General features: G+C 41.9%; 1 protein-coding gene across 7 annotated transcripts in view; it reads right to left on the reverse strand.

The window, feature by feature from the left end:
* Positions 1-22,228, reverse strand: part of Agtpbp1 (ATP/GTP binding protein 1) — a 122,026-nt gene that overhangs the window by 71,998 nt on the left and 27,800 nt on the right. For 4 of the 7 annotated variants that reach the window (XR_003711981.1, XM_028772007.1, XM_028772006.1 and 1 more), the window contains exons 5-11: positions 21,139-21,202; positions 20,187-20,333; positions 17,776-17,907; positions 14,503-14,596; positions 9,428-9,465; positions 5,998-6,206; positions 4,552-4,729 (exon numbers count right to left, since the gene is read on the reverse strand). Coding sequence is in view for 6 of the 7 variants with exons in the window: in XM_028772007.1 (XP_028627840.1) it covers positions 4,552-4,729; positions 5,998-6,206; positions 9,428-9,465; positions 14,503-14,596; positions 17,776-17,907; positions 20,187-20,333; positions 21,139-21,202 (862 nt within the window). In the remaining variant the exon portion in view is untranslated. Of the gene's footprint in view, positions 1-4,551; positions 4,730-5,997; positions 6,207-9,427; positions 9,466-10,279; positions 10,293-14,502; positions 14,597-17,775; positions 17,908-20,186; positions 20,334-21,138; positions 21,203-22,228 lie in introns of those variants that run through there. The other 3 variants (XM_028772008.1, XM_028772009.1, XM_028772010.1) reach the window with 3 other exon arrangements.

Raw genomic sequence — 22,228 nt, forward strand, 5'->3', positions numbered from 1 at the left:
GAGCTGGTTCTTTGAGAAAATCAACAAGATAGATAAACCCTTAGCCAGATTAACAGAAAGCACAAAGACAGTATCCATATTAATAAAATTAGAACTGAAAGGGGAGACATAAAAACAGAAACTGATGAAATAAAAAAAATCATCAGATCCTACTACAAAGGCCTATACTCAACAAAACTGGAAAATCTGGATGAAATGAACCATTTTCTAGACAGATACCAGGTACCAAAGTTAAATCAGGAGCAAATAAACCATCTAAACAGTCCCATAACCCCTAAGGAAATAGCAGCAGTCATTAAAAGCCTCCCCACAAAAAAAAGCCCAGGACCAGGACCAGATGGTTTTAGTGCAGAATTCTATCAGACCTTCAAGGAAGACCTAATACCAATTCTCTTCAAACTATTCCACAAAATAGAAACAGAAGGAACACTATTCAATTCATTCTATGAAGCTACAATCACACTCATACCCAAACCTCACAAAGACCCAACAAAGAAACTTCAGACCAATCTCCCTTATGAACATTGATGCAAAAATACTCAATAAAATTTTAGCGTACCAAATCCAAGAACACATCAAAACAATTATCCATCATGATCAAGTAGGCTTTATCCCAGGAATGCAGGGATGGTTCAATATACGGAAATCCATCAATGTAATCCACTATATAAACAAACGCAAAGAAAAAAACCACATGATCATCTCACTAGATGCTGAGAAAGCATTTGACAAAATTCAACATCCCTTCATGATAAAAGTCTTGGAAAGATCAGGAATTCAAGGCCCATACCTAAACATAGTAAAAGCAATATACAGCAAACCAGTAGCCAACATTAAACTAAATGGAGAGAAACTTGAAGCAATCCCACTAAGATCAGGGATTAAACAAGGCTGACCACTCTCTCCCTTCCTCTTCAATATTGTATTGGAAATCCTAGCCAGAGCAATTAGACAACAAAAAGAAGTCAAACGGATACAAATAGGAAAGGAAGAAGTCAAAATATCACTATTTGCAGATGATATGACAGTATATTTAAGCGACCCCAAAACTTTCACCAGAGAACTCCTAAACCTGATAAACAAATTCAGGAAAGTGGCTGGCTATAAAATCAACTCAAACAAATCAGTAGCCTTCCTCTACATGAAAGATAAACAGGCTAAAAATAAGAGAAATGACACCCTTCACAATAGTCACAAATAATATAAAATACCTTGGTGTGAATCTAGCCAAGCAAGTGAAAGATCTGTATGACAAGAACTTCAAGTCTCTGAAGAAAGAAATCAAAGAAGATCTCAGAAGATGGAAAGATCTCCCATGCTAATGGATTGGCAGGATTAATATAGTAAAAATGGCCATCTTGCCATAAGCAATCTACAGATTCAATGCAATCCCCATTAAAATCCCAACTCAATTCTTCACAGAGTTAGAAAAGGAAATTCTCAAATTCATTTGGAATAGCAAAAAACCCAGGATAGCAAAAACTATTCTCAACAATAAAAGAACTTCTGGAGGAATCACCATTCCTGACCTCAAGCTGTACTACAGAGCAATAGTGATAAAAACTTCATGGTATTGGTACAGAGACAGGCAGGAAGATCAATGGAATAGAATTGAAGACCCAGAAATGAACCCACACACCTATGGTCACTTGATCTTTGTCTAAGGAGCTAAAACCGTCCAGTGGAAAAAGGACAGCATTTTCAACAAATGGTGCTGGTTCAACTGGAGGACAACATGTAGAAGAATGCAATCAATCCATTCTTATCTCCTTGTACAAAGCTCAAGTCTAAGTGGATAAAGGACCTCCACATAAAACCAGATACACTGAAACTAATAGAAGAGAAGGTGGGGAAGAACCTTGAATACTTGGGCACAGGAGAGAAGTTCCTAAACAGAAAACCAATGGCTTATGCTCTAAGATCAAGAATTGACAAATGGGACTTCGTAAAATTGCAAAGTTTCTGTAAGGCAAAGGACACTGTCAATAGGACAAAACGACAACCAACAGATTGGAAAAAGATCTTTACCAATCCCACATCTGATAGAGGGCTATTATCCAATATATACAAAGAACTCAAGAAATTAGACTCCAGACAACCAAATAACTCCATTAAAAAAATGGGGTATAGAGCTTAACAAAGAATTCTCAACTGAGGAAACTCAAATGGCCAAGAAGCACCTAAAGAAATGTTCAGCATCCTTAGTCATCAGGGAAATGCAAATCCAAACAACCCTGAGATTCCACCTCACACCAGTCAGAATGGCTAAGATTAAAAACTCAGGTGATAGTAGATGCTGGCGAGGGTGTGGAGAAAGAGGAACACTCCTCCATTGTTGGCGGGATTTCAAGATGGTGCAACCACTTTGGAAATCAGTCTGGAGATTCCTCAGAAAATTGGACATAGCATTACCTGACGACCCAGCTGTACCACTCCTGGGCATATACCCAGAAGATGCTTGAACATATAACAAGGACATATGCTCCACTATGTTCATAGCAGCCTTATTTATAATAGCCAGAAGCTGGAAAGAACCCAGATGTCCTTCAACGGAGGAATGGATACAAAAAAAAAAAATGTGGTATATTTACACAATGGAGTATTACTCGGCTATTAAAAACAATGAATTCGAGAAATTCTTAGGTAAATGGATGGAACTAGAAAATATCATCTTGAATGAGGTAAGCCAATCACAAAAGAACACACATGGTATTCACTCACTGATTATTGGATATTAGCCCAGAACCTTGAAATACCCAAGATTCAACTCACAGACCACATGAAGCTCATGAAGAAGGAAGACCAAGTAGGAGCACTTCAGACCTTCTTAGAAGGAGCAACAAAATACTCAAGGGAGCAAATAGGGAGACAAAGTGTGGGGCAGAAACTGAAGGAGAGGCCCTCTGGAGACCATTTCACCTGGGTATCCATCCCATGTGCAGTCACCAAAGGTAGATGCTGATGTGGATGTCAGGAAGTGCATGCTGACAGGAGCCTGATATAGCTGTCTCCTTAGAGGTCTGCCAGAGTTTGACATATTCAGAGGTGGATGCTCACAGCTAACCATTGAACTGATCAAGGGGTTCCCAATGGAGGAGTTAGAGTGAAGACTGTAGGAGCTGAAAGGGTTTGTGGCCCCATGAGGAGAGCAACAACCAGAGCTCCCAGGGTCTAAACCATCAGCCTGGGAGCACTTAGGGAGGGAGCCATGGCTCCAGCTGTATATGTAAGGGAGGATGGCCCTGTCGGGTATAAGTGGGAGAGGAGATCCTTGATCCCATGAAGACTGGATGCGACATGTGGGGAAATTCGAGGGTGGGGATGTGGGAGTAGGGGGGGATAGGTAGGGGCACCGCCCCATAGGAGCAGGGGGAGGGGGGGATGGGTTAGGGGGTTCCTGGGTGGGGGGAGGGGTAAGGGGTGAGAGGATAACATCTGAAATGTAAATAAAATATCATTTAAGAAAAATTAAAAAGAAAATAAATAATGTACCTTATGATATATTTCATTAATAAACCCATATTAAAGATTCAAAAACTAATGATTACTTGAAGAGTCTTTTAAAACATTTAGTTCAAGCTGGGCAGTGGTGGTCCTGCGTGACTTTAATCCCAGCACTTGGGAGGCAGAGGCAGGCGGATTTCTGAGTTCGAGGCCAGCCTGGTCTACAGAGTGAGTTCCAGCATAGCCAAGGATACACAGAGAAACCCTGTCTCAACAAAACTAAACAAAAAAACCATTTCTTTCGAATAAGTGTTTTATAAATAATAAAAAATTTAAAAACTTACTTTTTTCAAAAACATGAAAAAACAGAATTCTATGAATATTTGTAACTATTCCTTTCTTCCATTTCAGTAGATACCACCAAAAACCAAAAAACACACAAACACACACACAGCACATCGCAAAATTTACTACTCACTACACAATACAGTATTACACTAAAATGAAAAGCAGCCTACCTCAAATAATTTCACTTTTCTTCCAGTTAAGTTCTTTGTTCAATTTTTGCTAATTTTGGTGATCAGGTTTTTAACTTATCAGGGGACAATCAGACCAGTGCCGTGGCTCAGTGGGACTGCAGCAAGCCTGAGGTAAATTGGTCCCTGCAGCCATGTGGTAAAGGGAAGAACCACCTTCTGAAGGCTGTCCTCTGACTCTCATGTGCTCACTGGACCACGAGCACAAACAGACACGGGACACAAAATATACATGCATGCCCACAGGATAACAATGGTGATACTACTACTGATATATAATTAACATTCCTTTTAAAAGCTACACAGGTAACCGCAAACACACTGACTGACTGAGCATCTGATGTCAATCTTAAGTGATGTCTCCATCTTATATAATGTCACCAACTTACGTGACATCACCCTTTTATATGACATCACCAACTTATATAACATCTTCATCTTATACTTTTCATGTTCACATTCGTTGCTGGCTAATTTTTGTGTGTTTTCACAACTCATGCTCACATTAAACAAGTAACACAAGTTTTCAGCAACAATGTCACAGACTCCCACAGCAGCCCACGACCCTTACCTTCAGGAGGCAAGCTGTAGAGCTGGGCCACAGGTCCAGTCACGGGGATAATTGGCAACTGGAAGTGGAAAGAACTTTTAATGGTGGGGAGTGGCAGGCGGTTTTTGGGGAAGCATTTCCTCATTATCAGACTGGATGTGTTGACAAGAGGGTCAAGAGTCCTGACCGCCAAGCACTCCTGTTCAAACAAGATGATGAGAGTCAGTCCACAGCTCAGCACTGCGGTACTGAAAATGTAGCATAGCTAGGACTTCCTAGCCATAGCCACACACACCACAGAAAGAATACTACAACACAGCAGAGCTATCAGATAGCTTTGCTCTTCAGAAGTATCTGTACTTAGGAGGCACATGTGACTTATCCAGTAGGATTTTTCCTTAAATTTTCACTAGGCAAAAATCAGTACTTATCTTTGACACTGAAAGTCATCAAGTGTTTGAGTCCCTCCCTCGCACATCTGGCAGGTCTAGGCATGAAGACTAAGAAAAGCACTGAGAACTGAGGGGGAGAAGCAAGGCTGTGTGCATGCACTGGGCCTCTCCATCTCCTAGAAAAGGCAGCTTGGAAGACACCACGAGAGCACACCCCACTCAGGCTCCTAAGAGTTTGCCTAGTGGGCCAGTGTCAAGTACAAGTGACTTAACAATATTGTCAGTGACAACTGGCCTTTTAGTGGCACTTTGACATACTACAGAATCTTCAACACATAACTGACTTAGTTAAACAGACTAAGCTTGGAAGTGTTAAACCACCTAATTCACAATCCTACATCAAATGCCTACTAAGTATGTCTGTATCTGGATAGAAAAGACGATTATCTAAGATTGTTCTAGAAAAATGAATACAGTCAGAATAAACATGACAAGTGTTTAGCTACCTTAACTACTATCATGCAGAAAGGTTGTCTATTCTGTGGAAAACCAACAAGAGCCTGAACAACTGGCTGGTCATTTCAGAGGAGGCTGCACTGCACCTTCCCTCTGTGTCCTCTAATGACAGTCCACAGGGAGCAGAAGAGGCCTCAGTTTGTGGCATACTGTTGGGATGTGTGCAGTTAAGACACCCTGTAGGGCTAATAGGCTACATCTAGCTTTCTCTGTCGGCATGGCCCTATCCAGCAGAAAGACATTCCCAGTACTCAGAGCAGAACTGTCCTTCCCATAGACAATCCTCAGATACCTTGTAAGTACACATAGACACAGCATCAAGGGGCCCCTCCCACTGTGTATGTTTATATAGCTGCACTACGAGTGGACACGTGCACCCACCATTCTCTCCAGTCACCTCTGAGGTCACATGTGAAAATCAAGTGGGATTTTTTGTGTGAAGAAATTTTAAAATATATTTATCATATGTATACTTTCCTGAGTATTTGTATATTAATCCTTTATCTTAAGAACCAAAACAGTGTCATTAAAACAGAATAACAAAAACAAAGTAGCTTACTTGAGAAGTGTTGTACAGAATTTTCATCCCATTCGCATCAATAAATGCTTTCCTCCCCAACTTGATGCTCGTGACGCTTTTTAAGCTCTGGAGAATCCCCTTGCGAATGAGCATGTTTCTATGCCGATTATCATGGCGGTGCCAATCTACATAAATGGTTAAAAGCACTTGAACATAGCCTCTGTCTACTGCTCTCCTGGCATTTGTCTCTTTAACAAAAGAAAATTGGAAAAGGTTATTTTCTAAATGACACGAGAAAGTTTTTAAAAGAATCAAACAAAAGTAGAATATCAGTATTGCGATCAATTCCCAGCCTTTACTCAATAATTTTCTAATAAAATAATTATGGCAAGTTCCAAAAATCATTAGCTTCCAAAACCATTCCTGCCTAATCATTTTATCATAATTTACAAGGACTGAAACCTCCTTACTAGCTAAGACTGATGGTACACTCCTGCAGCCCCTGCACACACCAAGTGAAGAAAAGATCACCAGTGTGAGACCAATCGGATCTTAATGGAAGTACTGTCTCAACGAAAAATTGAAAAATAAATGTATTTACTATGACAAGGTCTGTAATTATGATTAATGTTATACTGATTTTAAAACTCCATATATTTTGAAACGTAAGTGTCTTTTTCGTAAGACAGAAGCCTCCTTAGTGACTAGCCAGGAACATGACTTTGGTAAAAGCCATTATCACTCTTGATTATTTCCATCACAAGCTCTGTAATCCACTAGATTATAGCTATTGTTATTTATAAATTTTATCTTCCCTGTGGAATTAATAGTTCTAGTTATTCCACAATTATATAGATATCCACTTCTGAGTAACATAAAATTTAAAATATAACTTGCTGTACATGGAAGGTAAAAAATAGTATGCGGTTAGAAAATAGGCTTTTTTCTAGGTACTGAAATCTTAACGCAAAAGAAAACTATAGGTTTTCTGAAATTGATCGATTTTAATGCAACTACAGAAATCCATACATTTGGACACACTAAAGCAGCATCCCTGGAATGCCATCACGGCAACAGGAGTGGCACCCAGAGCTGCCGTGGCAGGTCTGGAAGGGCTGCAGAGGAGTGGGGCCAGCCCACCTGGGCTGTTTAGATACAAACAAGCTCAAACCCCTTCTTAATCTCAGTTACCCACTAAGGGGCCTTGGCTATGTGGAGGACCCCAAGATGATGCTGACCTTAACCACCTACAGTGATACTTTCTACACACGCTCACAGGGACTAAACTATGCTCTGACACTACAGAGGGCCAAGTGCTCATTGGGAGGAGGTGCGTTTCTTATGACAGTTTTTTAAAACCTGTATTGCAAGCTGGATGTCTAGTGCATGCCTGGTATCAGCACCTGGGTGGTGGAAGCAAAAGGATTGCCAGCCTGGCCTCTTATAACAAACCTTGTCTCAAACAAGAGAAAAACAAAAGTAAACAAGAAAGACCCTCTACTGTATCTACAATGGCTGGTTTCTGCGAGGTTGTTGCTGTTTACATCCATTGAATTGCTTTGACCAAAATTTCCTTGTGCTTTAAGGCCAACAGTCTAACTCAGCTGACAGCGTGCTTGCCTATCAGAACAAGAGCCCTGTGGCTCAGCCCCCAGCAGCACAAACACTGAGAAAGAAAGTGAACATCTGTAATCTCAGAACGCAGGAGGTGGAGGCAGGAGGATCAGGAGTTCAACGTCCTCCTTGTCTACATGGCATGTTCAGGACGGCCTTGATAGGTCAGATGTTGCCTCAAAAACAACAAAAGTATTTTAAGTGAATATACACCTTTGCTTACACCACTTGAAATGCATATGCCCTTACTAGCTGTGACAAAGACATCGTTAAAAGCTTTATGGTCACAGTAATATTTACATCTTTGTTTCTGCTGGACTCTACAACAATCTAAACTATACTTAGGGGAAATGTTATTTTTTAAAACTAACATGCCAAATAAAGAATTCATTATAATTCAAACATAGGTGCTGAGCTGCCCCTTAAAATTGGATGAGAGTTATCTGAGCACGAATAAAACAGATTCGTATAGGGTTTCATTCACAAACTCCTTTCCCCTCGAAGCACGAAGTGGAGGTTTGCCATTGAGCTGCACCTTCTGCTGTCAACCCAGCGAGGCGCTGGCTGCACCATCAGGCTGCACGCTCGCTGGGCTCATCACTCCTGCATGCACTTCCCAGGTCACATTTATTATACAGCAAATTTATCCGCTAATGTAAGTGGCTGACCCACAACAAGCAAGTTTTAAAATCTAATAGAGAATGTTCCAAACGGCCCTGGTCCATTTCAAACTCTGCAGCCTGCTATTAAACACTGCTGTGCATTATTAAGTGGCCTATGTTGTGCAGTGTGTAATCTGAAGAGATATTAAGTAGAAACTACTCAACAGTGGCTTTGCTTCATCAGGTGACCCTGTTGTACGGTTGATCACAGCGCAGACAGAAAGAAGCTGTCACCCACCTGAGGCCTGCCCATTCCACCCAAAGGGGAAAGTGTGTAAATTGGAATTTGGCAAACAACAAAAATCACATTTTTTAATCAATTTTACTCATTCTTTTAAGACAGGATCTTACTATGTAACCATGAATGACCTGAGACTCACTATGTACACCAAGTTAGCCTTGAACTTGCCAGCAATCCCCCTGCCTCCTGGAGTGACAGGTGCATGTCACTGTGCCAGTGCAACTGATTAACTTTTAACTAATCAACTTACTCTTAAAAGTATGCAGCACAAAAGCTTATTAGTAAACAAGGGGCCCCACCCCTGACAACAGTTTCTGACCAACTGCCTGTTCTGTACTGGGAGAGGGAGGCATAAAAAGCCATCAACAGAGGGAGATCTATAAAACTAGATGTCAAAGGTTAAATGTTAATGAGCCAACTGACTGTATGGAAGAGTACTATGAGAATATTTCAGAAACATACTGAGCATGTATGAAGAAGAAGGCGTCATACATGCAGCACTTAGTCCCCAGCAGCTTCCTACAGCTGTGCTTCAGCTCTGATGGCAGCAGGTTGTGTGCAGACCCGTTCACTGCTCTAAGCTTCCTTCAAGCCACTCCCAAAATGTTATGATTTTGAACTTACGGTGAGAACAAAATTTTTAATAAAAGTTACTATGTTAAACTTATGTTATATGAAGCTGATATGTATTCTTATGACAGGCTTATTGAGCTAGAGTTTATTCTATCCATTTGGATAGTTTATTTAAGCACATCGCTTCCATATTTCTAATTTACTGACATGAGCATAAAGCCTTGTCATTAAAAGAAAAGAAGCATAACTGTCCTGAGAAGTAAATCTAATATGATATCAGAACTTTGAACATGCACTAAATCTAATTTCAAGCTTCTTGAACATAAATATACATTTAGAATATTTTAATTACTATTATTTCTAGTATTTAAAAACTTACTTGATTTTAGCAATGCAGCAAGAGTGTCTAAAGCAACCCTGTCAACACAATAAGAAAACACAAACAACAACAAGACTAGTGAAATGGATCTACAATAAAAGCAAGCAATCTTGTCAAACATCACCTGTCTCTTATCCATTCCGAGGGCACTTACTCTTGCAACAGTACTAATTACTTGGTGCTTCTCTGTGAGCATCTCCCCCTTGAGTTCAAAATTAGATAATAAGATTAAGATACTAAAAGTATTTATAAAATCTTAATAACATTAACACTGTCGACTCTTTCTGTCACAGTTAGATAAACAAGATCAGTTACTGTGCCAGTCAGCACTGGAGCTTTCAGAGCGCAGAAAGCAGCAGAAGGGAGGCCTCAGGGCCCTGACTACAGTGAACTAAAATAAGGTCCCGTTGGAACGTCTAACTCAGACCTGCAGAGCTCTCAGTGTCTTTAACTTTCTTACTTCAACTTTAGTGCCATGTGCTGGGATCCTTAGATATACGGGATAACAACTATAAAGCCTACAGCTTAGAAGTAAACCTAATTATTCCCTCTTCACAGAACGTGGTAAAAGCCCTAAAAATTGAAGATACATACATTTTCTTGAACATACTCAGTCACACACAGTGATATCAGCTACCATAATCAGCCATAAAGACACATTATCACTGCAGAAAACCTATAATTCAAATTATTTATAAAAAGTGAGTTACTGGGGAAAAAATGGCCCTTAGTTTTAACTTCAAAAATGTCAGCCTACATACTACAATATCTCCTAATATCTCCTTATAAGATTTACCCATAATCTTCTTCACTAGGAACATGTGCATTATCAAGCTGGAGTGTCTCACTCACCACTAAGCGTTTGCTGAGTGCCTACTACACACTCCTTCTTCATGGGTAGGAATTAAAACCAACATCCCTTCAATGGATAACTTTACAATCGACATCATGTAACACAATGCACATACATATGCAACAACTACATAAGAAATTAAAACTCCAGCAATGAAGTGTGTGGGTGGTAAGGGAAAAGGAGTGACCAGATGAACACAGAGTGTCAGTGACCAGATGGAGACACACAGAGTGTGAGTGACCAGATGAACACAGAGTGTGAGTGACCAGATGAACACAGAGTATCAGTGACCAGATGAACACAGAGTCTCAGTGACCAGATGAACACAGAGTATCAGTGACCAGATGAACACAGAGTCTCAGTGACCAGATGAACACAGAGAGTGTGAGTGACCAGATGAACACAGAGTGTCAGTGACCAGATGAACACAGACAGTGTGAGTGACCAGATGAACACAGAGTGTCAGTGACCAGATGAACACAGAGTGTCAGTGACCAGAGGAACACAGAGAGTGTGAGTGACCAGATGAACACAGAGTATCAGTGACCAGATGGAGACACACAGAGTGTGAGTGACCAGATGGACAGAGAGTGAGGGACCAGATGGACACAGAGAGTCACCAGAGGCCTGCAATTGGATGAATACTAATCACAATTAAACCCAAAAACAATCAATCATTCACAACTACACCAGAAATCAATGTTTTATGGATGTAGAGCCTATAAAATTTAAACTATGATCTGCTAAAACCACCTTTAAAAAAAAATCATGCGGCAATTAATATAAGCTACCTGTTGATAAAGGGAATTGCAAAATCAGAAAGAGTCCTCTCTTAAAAAAAAAAAAAAAAAAACAACATGAGCTACAAGGTGAGTCGCGTGGCTGCTGCCGTCCTCCAAGGGTGGGTGGGGCTGCGGGGGCAGGCAGGCAGCACGACAGTCACCTACAAAGAGCTTCAGGTTTAGGCAAAGGTTGAAGTAAGGAGCACCAGCATAGGGAGGGGCTGCTGCCGTTGCCGCTGCTGCCGCTGCCACTGCCGCTGCAGTTGACTTATCAGAGCTAGGTTCACCTCTGTGATAGGAAAGCTGCCAGAATCCCTCAGTGGGATGTACTTGGCGCTCATCACAGTCTTGCTGGGGAAGACAGAACAGACAGACTTCCATGGAACTAAAGAAGATGTCTGTTGCTGTGCAGGCGAGGCCTAGAAGCAGGGCTGCCGTTGCTGAAGCTCAGGGAGCTGGCCTGCTGCAGAGAAGTCCTATCTGCTGTGCAGAGGGCCAAACGGCTACAGAGAAGACCTATCTGCTGTGCAGAGGGCCAGACGCCAGTGAGCCTCACAGGAGAGCATGCACAAGTTCATCCACCAACACCATCTCACCCTCAAAAACAGAGACACACCGCAGTCCTCTTTCTAGACTGCTTAAGAAGACTCCAGTAGCTGAAGACCACAAAAGTTTGCAAGCCTGGCAGCCTTCTAGAATACTGAAAATCCCCATCTGTGGAGCTGCCACATTATAAAGACTGAGTATAACAAACTGGCACATGCCTGGCATCACCTTAAAATTAAAACAACGTGAGCCTGTGTACACAGAGCAGACACTCAAAACTGCCTGCCAAGCCTAAGAACGCAAGAACATCCACACACATCCACTGTTCTCAGGCTGCACAGGCCCTGAGTATGGACAAGACACTGTGTCAGACAGGTGTGTCATACCACAAAGTGAGTCCAAACACAGCTAGTAATGCTGTCTCCCTGTAGCACCTTGCTTAACTCTTTGGTATAAATTCCTCTCTATGGCAATAAAACCCACGAAGAGTACAGATCCATACTAGGACACATGACCTTAATGCCTGAGGCCCTGGGTTCAAGCCCTGAGAGCAGGGAAGAAAAGTACAACTTAAACTGAGACAAAATATGTACTCCTCCAAGCACTCAACAAGGGAGGCTGCAAGACACACTGCATGCCACTCGCTCTTGACACCAAGGAGTGGATGCCAGCGAGCGCTTCTTGCCACTTCAATATAATGTTCTTTCTCAAACTACCTAAAACGACTTCTGTGCAGACAAGAGTCAGCATATAGAAGACATTTCAAGGGGCAAGGTAAATGTAAGCAGCTGACAATGTGCAGACGAAAGACTAGAACGTTCACCAAATACAAACACATGCAATTAACTTAATCACTGTCAGCAAGATGAACTGTACACCATCTCTCTAGACCCAGGATCTAACCTCAGCAGGAAGCAGGGCCACTGAATATATAATCAGTCAAGATGAGCTCATTTGGAAGGTAAGTAGGCTCTTGACTGGTGTCCTCAGAGAAGACCGTGTAAGATACCCACACACACACACACACACACACACACACACACACAGAGAGAGAGAGAGAGAGAGAGAGAGAGAGAGAGAGAGAGAGAGAGAATATACCATGAGGACTTGTCAGCAAACCATCACACACTAACAAGAAGACAGGAAACCACACTCTCCCTGAGCATGCAGAAGAGAACAGCCTTCTGGGAAAGTGAGATAGGGCTCTAGACCTGTGTGGGGCAGTAAATGCCTGTCATTACCAACCACCAAGTCAGCTGGGAACTAACACACTGAATACACTACTTATTCACTTCCATTTTCTCATCTTTAGCTAATACTTTTTGAGACGGAGGGAGGGGGAGGGAGGGGGAGGGAGGGGGAGGGAGGATGCACAAGTGTGGGCACATGCCTTCAGAGGCCATCTCCTGAAGCTGGAGTCACAGGCAGTTGTCACCCACTGGACATGGGTGCTGGGAACTGAACTGCCATCTCTGCAACCCACTCAGCTAATTCTTCATTCCAAACTGCAAAACCCCTGAGGACATCTTCCTCCCAACTGGCAGCTGTTTATACCATGCTTGAACCAAAAGAAAAATGCTTCTGACAGTTTCTAGTCTACAACTAGTGCCTTTGTTGGTGTTTATTCTCCATGTTGAAGGTGAAACTCTCACATCAGTGGCACTGAGCATGCTCCACAGACGCATAAAGTAAAAGAACTGATCGACTTGCAGTCGTCTTGAAAACTGTGACCAAAGCATTACTGAGAAGGTAATAAACTTCAGCATAAAAGACTCTGGAGCTCTATGACACAGACAAACCAATGTCAACATCTACAAAATCATTAAATACTGTACTTAGAAAATAATGTGAATTTATTAAAGTTGCAAAAAATTTAAATAAGCAGTTCATACTGTTTTAACAGATTATGATTTCTCTTTCAAAGTGTTTATACTTTCTCCGAGAGTTTTCCAATTTTCCTACTTCCCACACAGAAGAATATTATAAGAACCCAAAGGGTAGCCTACAAGCAATGAGGAAAAACAGCTTATGTTTAGTTATTAAGGAAACTAGTACACTCCTAAGTTCAACTGGAGGTCAGTCCGAGCAGTGACCTTTAGCATGAGGTGGGCCCAAATACAGGCTGACTGTTCTCCTTGTAGGAGGGAAGACAAAGACACAGGACACTGAAGAACACAGCTATAATAACAGCCTGGGTTGCCTCCTTCCAGATTAACAGCTTTAAGTCTAAAACCTAAAACTAGAGAAGGAAGGAAATCCCAAAGGGAAGCTTCCAGCGGCACACTGGCACGCACAGGGTAGAACACAGGATGAGCCTTGCTGCGTGAGCCTCATACAAACAAAAAACTCTCCATAGAACCACAGTAAGTATAGCCCCTAACACAAAGCACTTCGTTTCTGAAGCTACAGGACCTATAAATTAATGAAAACACATATACACACAATATAACCTTAAGGTACATATACTCAGACACCTACACATATTCCAAGACAGGAAACAATCAAAAGAATAACATGATTTGGACAAAATAGAAATGTGTAACTTTCAGACCCATCCAGTAGTGGTGAGAAGGAGGAACTGGTCATTAAAAGTTTGGCTTAGTGGCTAAGGCTAGCTAGAGTAGGCACTCAACAAAGGCCTCAGGGAATGACACTGCAAACAACCTAGCTCCTCTCACAGGATCTACAAGCATTCAAAGTCATCATCTTTAAAATAATGTCCTTGATAAACTTAAAGATTAAGGTTTTAATTAAGAACATCTTTATTATAAGAAATGACTATTATAAGAACTAGGAACTGGATACAGCTGACTCCACCTGCTCAGGTACACGTCAAGGCCGTGAAGCTCAGAATGACTAAAGACACTTCCACTCGCATCAGAACATGTACTCACTTCATGAGCCCCGAGTTCTTCTTACTGAATGGTCCGATGATTTTAAACATCAGCTCCACGACCCCATTTTTACCTAGAGATACTGAGTTCACAGCTGAGAAACAAGAAAAAGACACAACGGGATTTAAAGATCAGTGATAAATCCAAAAACAACCTGATGTCAATATGAATGCCAGCTCCCCGGGGCATTCTCAAGGTTGGCTGTAGGGTCTGGGGGTTGGAGTTTGCTTTGTTTTTATGGGGCCTTGGGAGCAAGCATTCGGAACCATGGCTGCTATCAGATGACACCAGGAAAGTGAATGCTGGGAATCAAAGACAACAAGTATACAGGCTCTGCTCTAAGGAACCTGAGTTTAGTGAGCAAGCGAAGAACAGAAATCATTTCTGTCATCTTCTAGATGCAGAAAGAGTTGTAGGCTGTTACTCCCCTGGACACCCCTACTTCAGAGTAAGACACAGGGATTTCTGCAGATAATGACGCCTGAGCTCACTCAACAAGGAGCGGAGTTGGTGTGGCAGGAGCCAGGTGGCGGTAAAGACGGTTCTGTAGCAGCTCAGGAGGTGTGCCGAGGTGCAGGGTGGACAACGCTAGCATGAAAGCCACGGTATGAACATGGACACAGCTGGGTGGGAGGACGAGGAGAGAGCGAGGGCTTCCTGAGTCCCGCCCTCCTGCGGAAATGTCCCACATTTCCAGCAACACAGTACACATGGACTGATTCAGACAGGCAGGGTGGAGCTCAGAGCACTCTGCAGAGTCCGACAGAGTGAGATGCAGGCAGGAGCTTCACTAAAGCCACCCTGAGATCAAAACAACAGCATTCTGGTACTCTACAGAGAAGACACAGTGGGAGGACTGTGTCTAGTATTTTAAATTCTGGACAAATGTTACTTTAAAGAAATTATCCAAGAACAGAGTGTGGTAGTTGGCTGCCTTGAATCCCAGCATTCAAGAGGCAGAGGCAGGGGAAGCTCTGAATTTGAGGCCAGCCTGGTCTACAGAGTGAGTTGCAGGTCAACCAGGGCTACACAGAGAAACCCTGTCTGGAAAAAAAGCATTAAAAAAACTACACAGAAACCCTCTGCTAGCCTTCTACTGGTTAAGTCAATAAAATGCCACCAAAACTTGCAGCTCCTGTGTCATAGGGAACGTTCACTCTGCTCTGTCACCACGACAGCTCTCACTGACACACTTCTTTCTTGGTTGGCTGCTATATTCAAAATTATTTCATTTTTACTTCAAATCATTTTAATTTTTCAAACATTTTTTCTCTTTCCTAATTCATGTTTTTCTTTTATTTTTGTTGCTGTTTGCTTTCTTTTTGGTTCTCCAGACATGGTTTCTCTCTGTACCCCTGGCTGGCCTGGCACTCACTCTGTAGAGCAGGCTGGTCTCACACTCAGTGGTCTGCCTGTCTCTGCCTCCTGAAGGCTGGGATCTAAGTCACATTTTTCTTTTTTTCCTTTCCTAACTTCTCTCTCAATTCTCCTGTATCTGTGTTCTTAACTCTGGTGATTAAATACCAAATTTTTCCATTTCCTTACATCCTTTTTAGTCATAGGGGTTCGTTACTTTTCTGAGTATACCTTCAACGAAACTATCAGTGTATACACATACACACACACATGTATTGGATTATATTTTTTCATGATATACAAATGGTCTATACTTTATTGCTAATATGTGTCTGTATGAGTATGCGTGTGTGAGCGTGTGTGTCTAAGTGTGTGTGTGCACATGAGTATACTATGGAGGCCAGAGGTCAATGTCAAGTGTCTTTTCTATTGTTCTGTAATTTTTAACAAAGGATCTCTCCTTGTATCTACAGTTCAGTGATTCATTAAGACAAGCTGAGAACAGGCTCCAAGGACCCCCTCTCAGCTCTCCTTCCATGCGAGGGTTATAGGCAAAGGGCACTAGCGATCAAAGCTCAGGTCTCCATGCCTGTACAACAAGCACTTGTCAAACTGATGAACCATCTCCCTATGGTTCGTTTATTTATAGTCAGAAACCATACAGGAAATGTTTGCCTTATAGGTTTGAGGCCTCAGATAACAAAGTGAGTGGGAGGTTTGGGCTTCCCGGAAACCATCCCTATACAACCACTTGTCTCTAGGTTCCTCCGAGACTCCAGCAGCAGTCTTTGTATACTCTGCTGCCTCCCTCCCTATCACAGGATGATAATGCAACACTGCTGGTGAGACGATGTGTCTTCCTTCTCCTCTTTCATCTCTGAACATATAGAGTATCTATGGTGGTCTGAAAGAAAATGGACCCCGTAGACCCACAAGGAGTGGCACTATCAGGAAGTATGGCCTTATTGGAGTAGGTGTGGCTTTGTTGACAATGTGGCACTAGGGGATGGCCTTCGAGGTCTAATATACTCAAGCCAGACCTAGAGTGGCCTGCTTGTTCTTCCTGCTGCCTAGGGATCAAGATGTAGAACTCTCAGCCCCTTTGCCAGCACCAAGTCTACCTGCATGCCACCATGTTTCCCATCATGACAATAATGGACTGAACCCCTATACTGTAAGCCAGACCTGATTAACTGCTGTCCTTTATAAGAGTTGCTGTGGTCATGGTGTCTCTTTACAGCAATAGAAAAGCTAACGACAACAGTATCTTATCTTTGATTCCTGTTGCTGTGGTCAAAATACTCTGACAGAGCACTTTATGGGGAAAAGGCTTTATTTAGCTCAAAAATCCAGGTAACAGTCCATCACAGCAGGGTGTCAAGGCAGCAAGAGCCTGAAGTAGCTGGCCATATCATAATCAGGAAGAGAGAGCACACAATGGGTGCACACATGCTCTCAGCTCACTTTCTCCACTCTATACAGCTCATAATCCTCTGCCTAGGGAATAGTGCCACCCACAATGGGAGATGTTCCCACTTCAATTAACAATCAAGGTACTCACCACAGCAACGCTCAGGCCAACCTGACCTAGACTGTCCCTCACTGAGATGCTTTCCCAGGAGAGTCTGGATTGTGTTAGGTTGAAAATTACAACCCCTGCACAGACAGCAGCATTTCCCAGTAGCCAGTACTCAGTACTCTTCCATGGGAGGCTTCTCCTTACCCTAGTCCATTACAAGCTAAGGGAACTGACAACAATTCTTAGATTTGGTCACCTCACCCTTTTGCTGACTTAGGAGTCACATTTACGTTTACCTTTCCACGTATTTTAGAGATTTATAGACTTTAAATGGTTTTAAAATGTTATTTTGAGTAACTTCAGAACCCTGAAAATCACAGCCATCATTAAGTACTCACAGTTGGTGGAATATACACGTAAGAGCTGAAGACAAGGTAGAACCAAGCGGTAGTTCTGAAAGTGCTGCTTGACCAAATTCAGAGTTACATTCAGTGCCCCGTTAACTCTTGCTTTCACTCCAAATTTTTTATCTGTTTTAAAAAAAATTATTCAAATAAAACTTCTGAACAAAAATAATTTAAAAAACAGTGAAAACTAAAGATATATAAGCCAGTGGTAGAGGGTGTGCCTAGCATGTGCCCTCAGAACAAGCCCTAAAACTGCCAAAAAAGCAGAGACACAGGAAGTCTCAAGTATACATTCACATAAATGTAAAGTTGACAGGAAATAGTCAAAATTACAACAATTTCTGCATAATTTCTAATACCCCTTATCCTTCTGAAGCACATCCTACAACAACATATCAGGGAATAGACAGGAGAGTCAGACGGGGAGGAGCTCAAGTAGCCCTCCATGTGCGGTCCCGGAAGGGGAAAGCTGAACTGCTCTACTATTCAGTAAGTCTAAGCCAACATCTTACAAATACACACAGGAAAAGGAGTAAAGAATCTAAATGTCCATTACTAGTACTATTTAATAGGAACATATTATTTTCATATCTATAAAATGATATACAAATTAATAAAATATTAAAATCTGAAATAGAAAATAATGTGGTAAATATGTCAAACAAATTTCTAATGAGGAGCTGGAGAGGTGGCTTAACAGAGTGCTTTCTGCTCTTCCAGGGACCCAACTTCACCTCCAGGACCCACAGCAAGCACTTCACAACTACATTTCATTCCAGTTCCAGGGAGTTCCGACAACTCTGGCCTCCTCAGGCATCTGCATTCATGTACACATGCCAGTGCACGTGCACGCGCACACACACACACACACGTACACACACGTACACACACGCATGCACACACAGACACGCACATACACACTTTAATACAACAGAGTTTTTTTAATCTATAAGGAAGTAGAAGAGATACTGTGACAGTAACTCTACACACGGTATGGCGTGGAACAACCAAATCAAGGCAGCTGACATTTCCATCTCTTAAATGTTTTATTTTTAATTTCTGATTAACAAATTATACATATTTGTAAAATACAGGATAATATCTTATCACACATACATTTAATATGTGCAAGTTGGCGTAATGGACATTTACTCATAGCATTACTGTGTCTATAAAGAACAGAAGTTCTTGCTTTTAATTTACATAAACAGATCACAACTATTAAAAAAAATACTAAGTAACAGGAGTTGAAGAATATGAAGATTTTAAAAAAGAAATAGGAACAGCAGAGGTAAGTCATAAACAGCAGAAATTTTAAGGCAGGAGGGAAAGTTGTATTTCACAGGAAAAAACAGACAGAAAATTATTCAAGAAATTACTGTATAGCCTCAGTGAACTGTACAAACAATAATGGGAAAAGCACAGATTTAAGATGCAGAATAAAATAATGATGCCTGATGTAAACTAAAATGGACGAAATAATCAATTATCTTAATTTCATGAAAAGATAACTTGGTTGTAATTAGCAGAACAAGAATATGCTAACATATTTATCAATAACTAAAACCTTCTTATTTCATTTTCTAAAAAAATTCAAAAAAAGGATCTCATGAATCTCAAATACAGAAGTTAAAGAAAAATAAGAGTCAAGATAACCTAAGGTCACCACACAGCAGCACTCTTTACAACACAACCTGCTAAAGGTATGAGTTACACACATGCAGTGCTACATGAAGACACACATGCTGCACACAAAGGCAAGTAGCACGTTCCCAGTCAGACACTTCAAGATTATGGCAACGTGACGTAGTACAAGGGCGGCCTTGTTCAAGTGTAACCTGAAGTTCCAGGAGTCGCTTTCGCTTATGAAGACCCACACTTCTACACTGCTTCAGGGTCCATTCAAAGAGTGTGACATTTTCTGTCCCCTAACTAGGCAGCTGCCCCTGTCCTTGGCCCACTCTTCTTCCCATGTCTCTCTGCAGCTCTGACTCTCACATGTCTGCTTTGACTCTGTAAAAAGGGAGTTTCCAGAGCACTGGACTGCACACATCACAAACATGATCATCAGTGAAACACACTGTCACAGCGCATGCTCACTTCCACACACTTGTGACTTGTGAACACAGCATGTGCATTCTCCATTTATGTGTGTATACAAATATATATATGCACATGCATGTACGCACACAAGCACAGAGACACACAGATGCTGCCACTTCTCCACTTTTATACCACATTCAAAACAACTCATTATGAATCTTGGGTCCTCATTTCTTGTTAACTGTAAAAACCATTCCACTTTTAAACCCAAGAAAAAGGAGTACTTTACACTTAAAAATTTAAGCAGTTTAAGACAAAAATGGCTCTAGGGCCGCTGATCCTAACAACCGAGCTCTTACCTTTTGGTCCGATCTTGGCCAGAATGGAATGTGTCTGCACCATCACCTCCTCGTGTGGGGGAGAGTCTTTGCTGGCATTCATAAGCAGCTGCAACAGGATTTGTGAACCACCTTTGGCAACTAAGAAACTCGCTCTCCGGCCTCCACCTAGAATGTTTTAAATACTGCAAACAGCATATCTTCGCGTAGTGGACATCACCACTCGTCAGCATTCAAAACTGTTCCAACCCTTGCCTTCTAAAACCAAGTCGTATCAAAATCACAGTTTGGGTCTTAGTACCAAGTCTCGTTATCCAGCCCAGACTAGCCTTACAACTTGGGGCCTCCAGCCTTGCCAATGCCGGCTGAACAGTCAGTCGCCGCCACACTCAGCTCCTCCTTGGTTTTGCCTCACTAACAGCGAAACACTAAAGTGCAGCACACAAAATATCAACACAAATGATACCAAAATCCCAGGCTCAAGGTGCCGCATGCATAAGTAGGCAGGGAGAGTGTGAGGAGTAGCTGAAGATATCAAAGTCAGGCACTGAGCTGCAGAGAAGGCTCAGGGCTTAAGAGCTTGCTGTGCAGCCATGAGGCAATCCCGGCAGCCTTGTCATAAGCTGGGATCGGTCTCACAGCACCGTGGGTACCAGAGATAGGAAGATCAGTGGGTGGCTACTAGCCTATCTGAAAACCTTGAGCTCCAGGTTCGGATTCTGCCTCAAAGGATCAAGGTGACTGGTAAAAAAGGAAGACACCTAATGCCTTCTAATATACCTACACCCAACCACCCCCACCTCATCTCTCCCTCCCTCTTCCCCCTTCCCTCATCTCTCATACAAGAAGCAACAACAGGAACCTAACATTTCATTTCCCAAATTTTAATAAGAAAGTTTAAATGATGTACACAGGACACACTTCCGGTCACTATTTACAAATACAAATCAAATCAAAGTGAATCAAAACTCACCAGATGATACCAGCTCAATGAGAATGCTGAGGATATTAAGTACAGTCTGAAGATCTTTCGTGTTCTGAAACAGATGGTTGAATTGTCTTATCAAAGCACTGAATTTTTTATTTCAAATGTTTTAACCTGCAGGTACCGACCTATGTCTGACAGATGACCTTTCTGATCTCTCTAGGCGTAACTGCATGGACTCCCACGGCACTCTCACTAATCAGACTTCAGTATCTTCACCATTTTCCTCACATGAGCTTACTGATTTATATATTTGTGCATAAGGAGGCGACATGGAGTCCATGCGACAAGACGCAGGCATAGGTTTTCTCTTCTACTGTGTGGGTCCTGGGACTTGAGCACCCACCCCAGTCAGCTCACGAGTACCTGGAACTCCAGCTCCAGAGAACCCAGCACCCTGGCCTCCATGAGTACTGCTCTCACATGCACACATACACACATGCGCACACACACACACAAACACACACAGTATGAAATCGCTCTCACATGCACACACACACACAGACACACACAGTAAGAAATCACTCTCACATGCACACACACAGACACACAGTAAGAAACTGCTCTCACATGAACACACACACACACAGACACACACAGTAAGAAATCGCTCTCACATGCACACACACACACAGACACATACAGTAAGAAATAAGTTCTTTTTTTTAACAAAAAAGATTAAGATTTGGGGCCTGCCCGAAGGCTCTACAGGTGAAGATGCTTGCTGCACAAGCCTAGGGCCTGACTCTAATCCTCAGAACACATCAAAGGTGGAAGGAGAGAGCTGACCCCACAGAACTGCCTTCTGGCAACCACATGTGAACCGCATCCTCCTATGCAAACACAATAGTAAGTTTTTTTTAAAAATCTAAGTCTTAAAAGAAGTTTTTAAAAATACCCAAGATTAAATTTTAGTTACTATAATCGCTGGGAAACAGATGTTTACAAAATACAAATTAGCACATTCATGTGTGTATTCACTTCAATATCCCTCCTCCTATGTGAGTCTGTGTCTGTGTGTATGTATTGAGTGTGTGAGTATGTGTGTGCATCTATGTGTATATGTGTGTGAATGTAT

The sequence above is a fragment of the Grammomys surdaster genome, unplaced genomic scaffold, assembly GCF_004785775.1.
Source record: "Grammomys surdaster isolate TR1022 unplaced genomic scaffold, NIH_TR_1.0 211, whole genome shotgun sequence".
Taxonomy (NCBI): Eukaryota; Metazoa; Chordata; class Mammalia; order Rodentia; family Muridae; genus Grammomys; species Grammomys surdaster.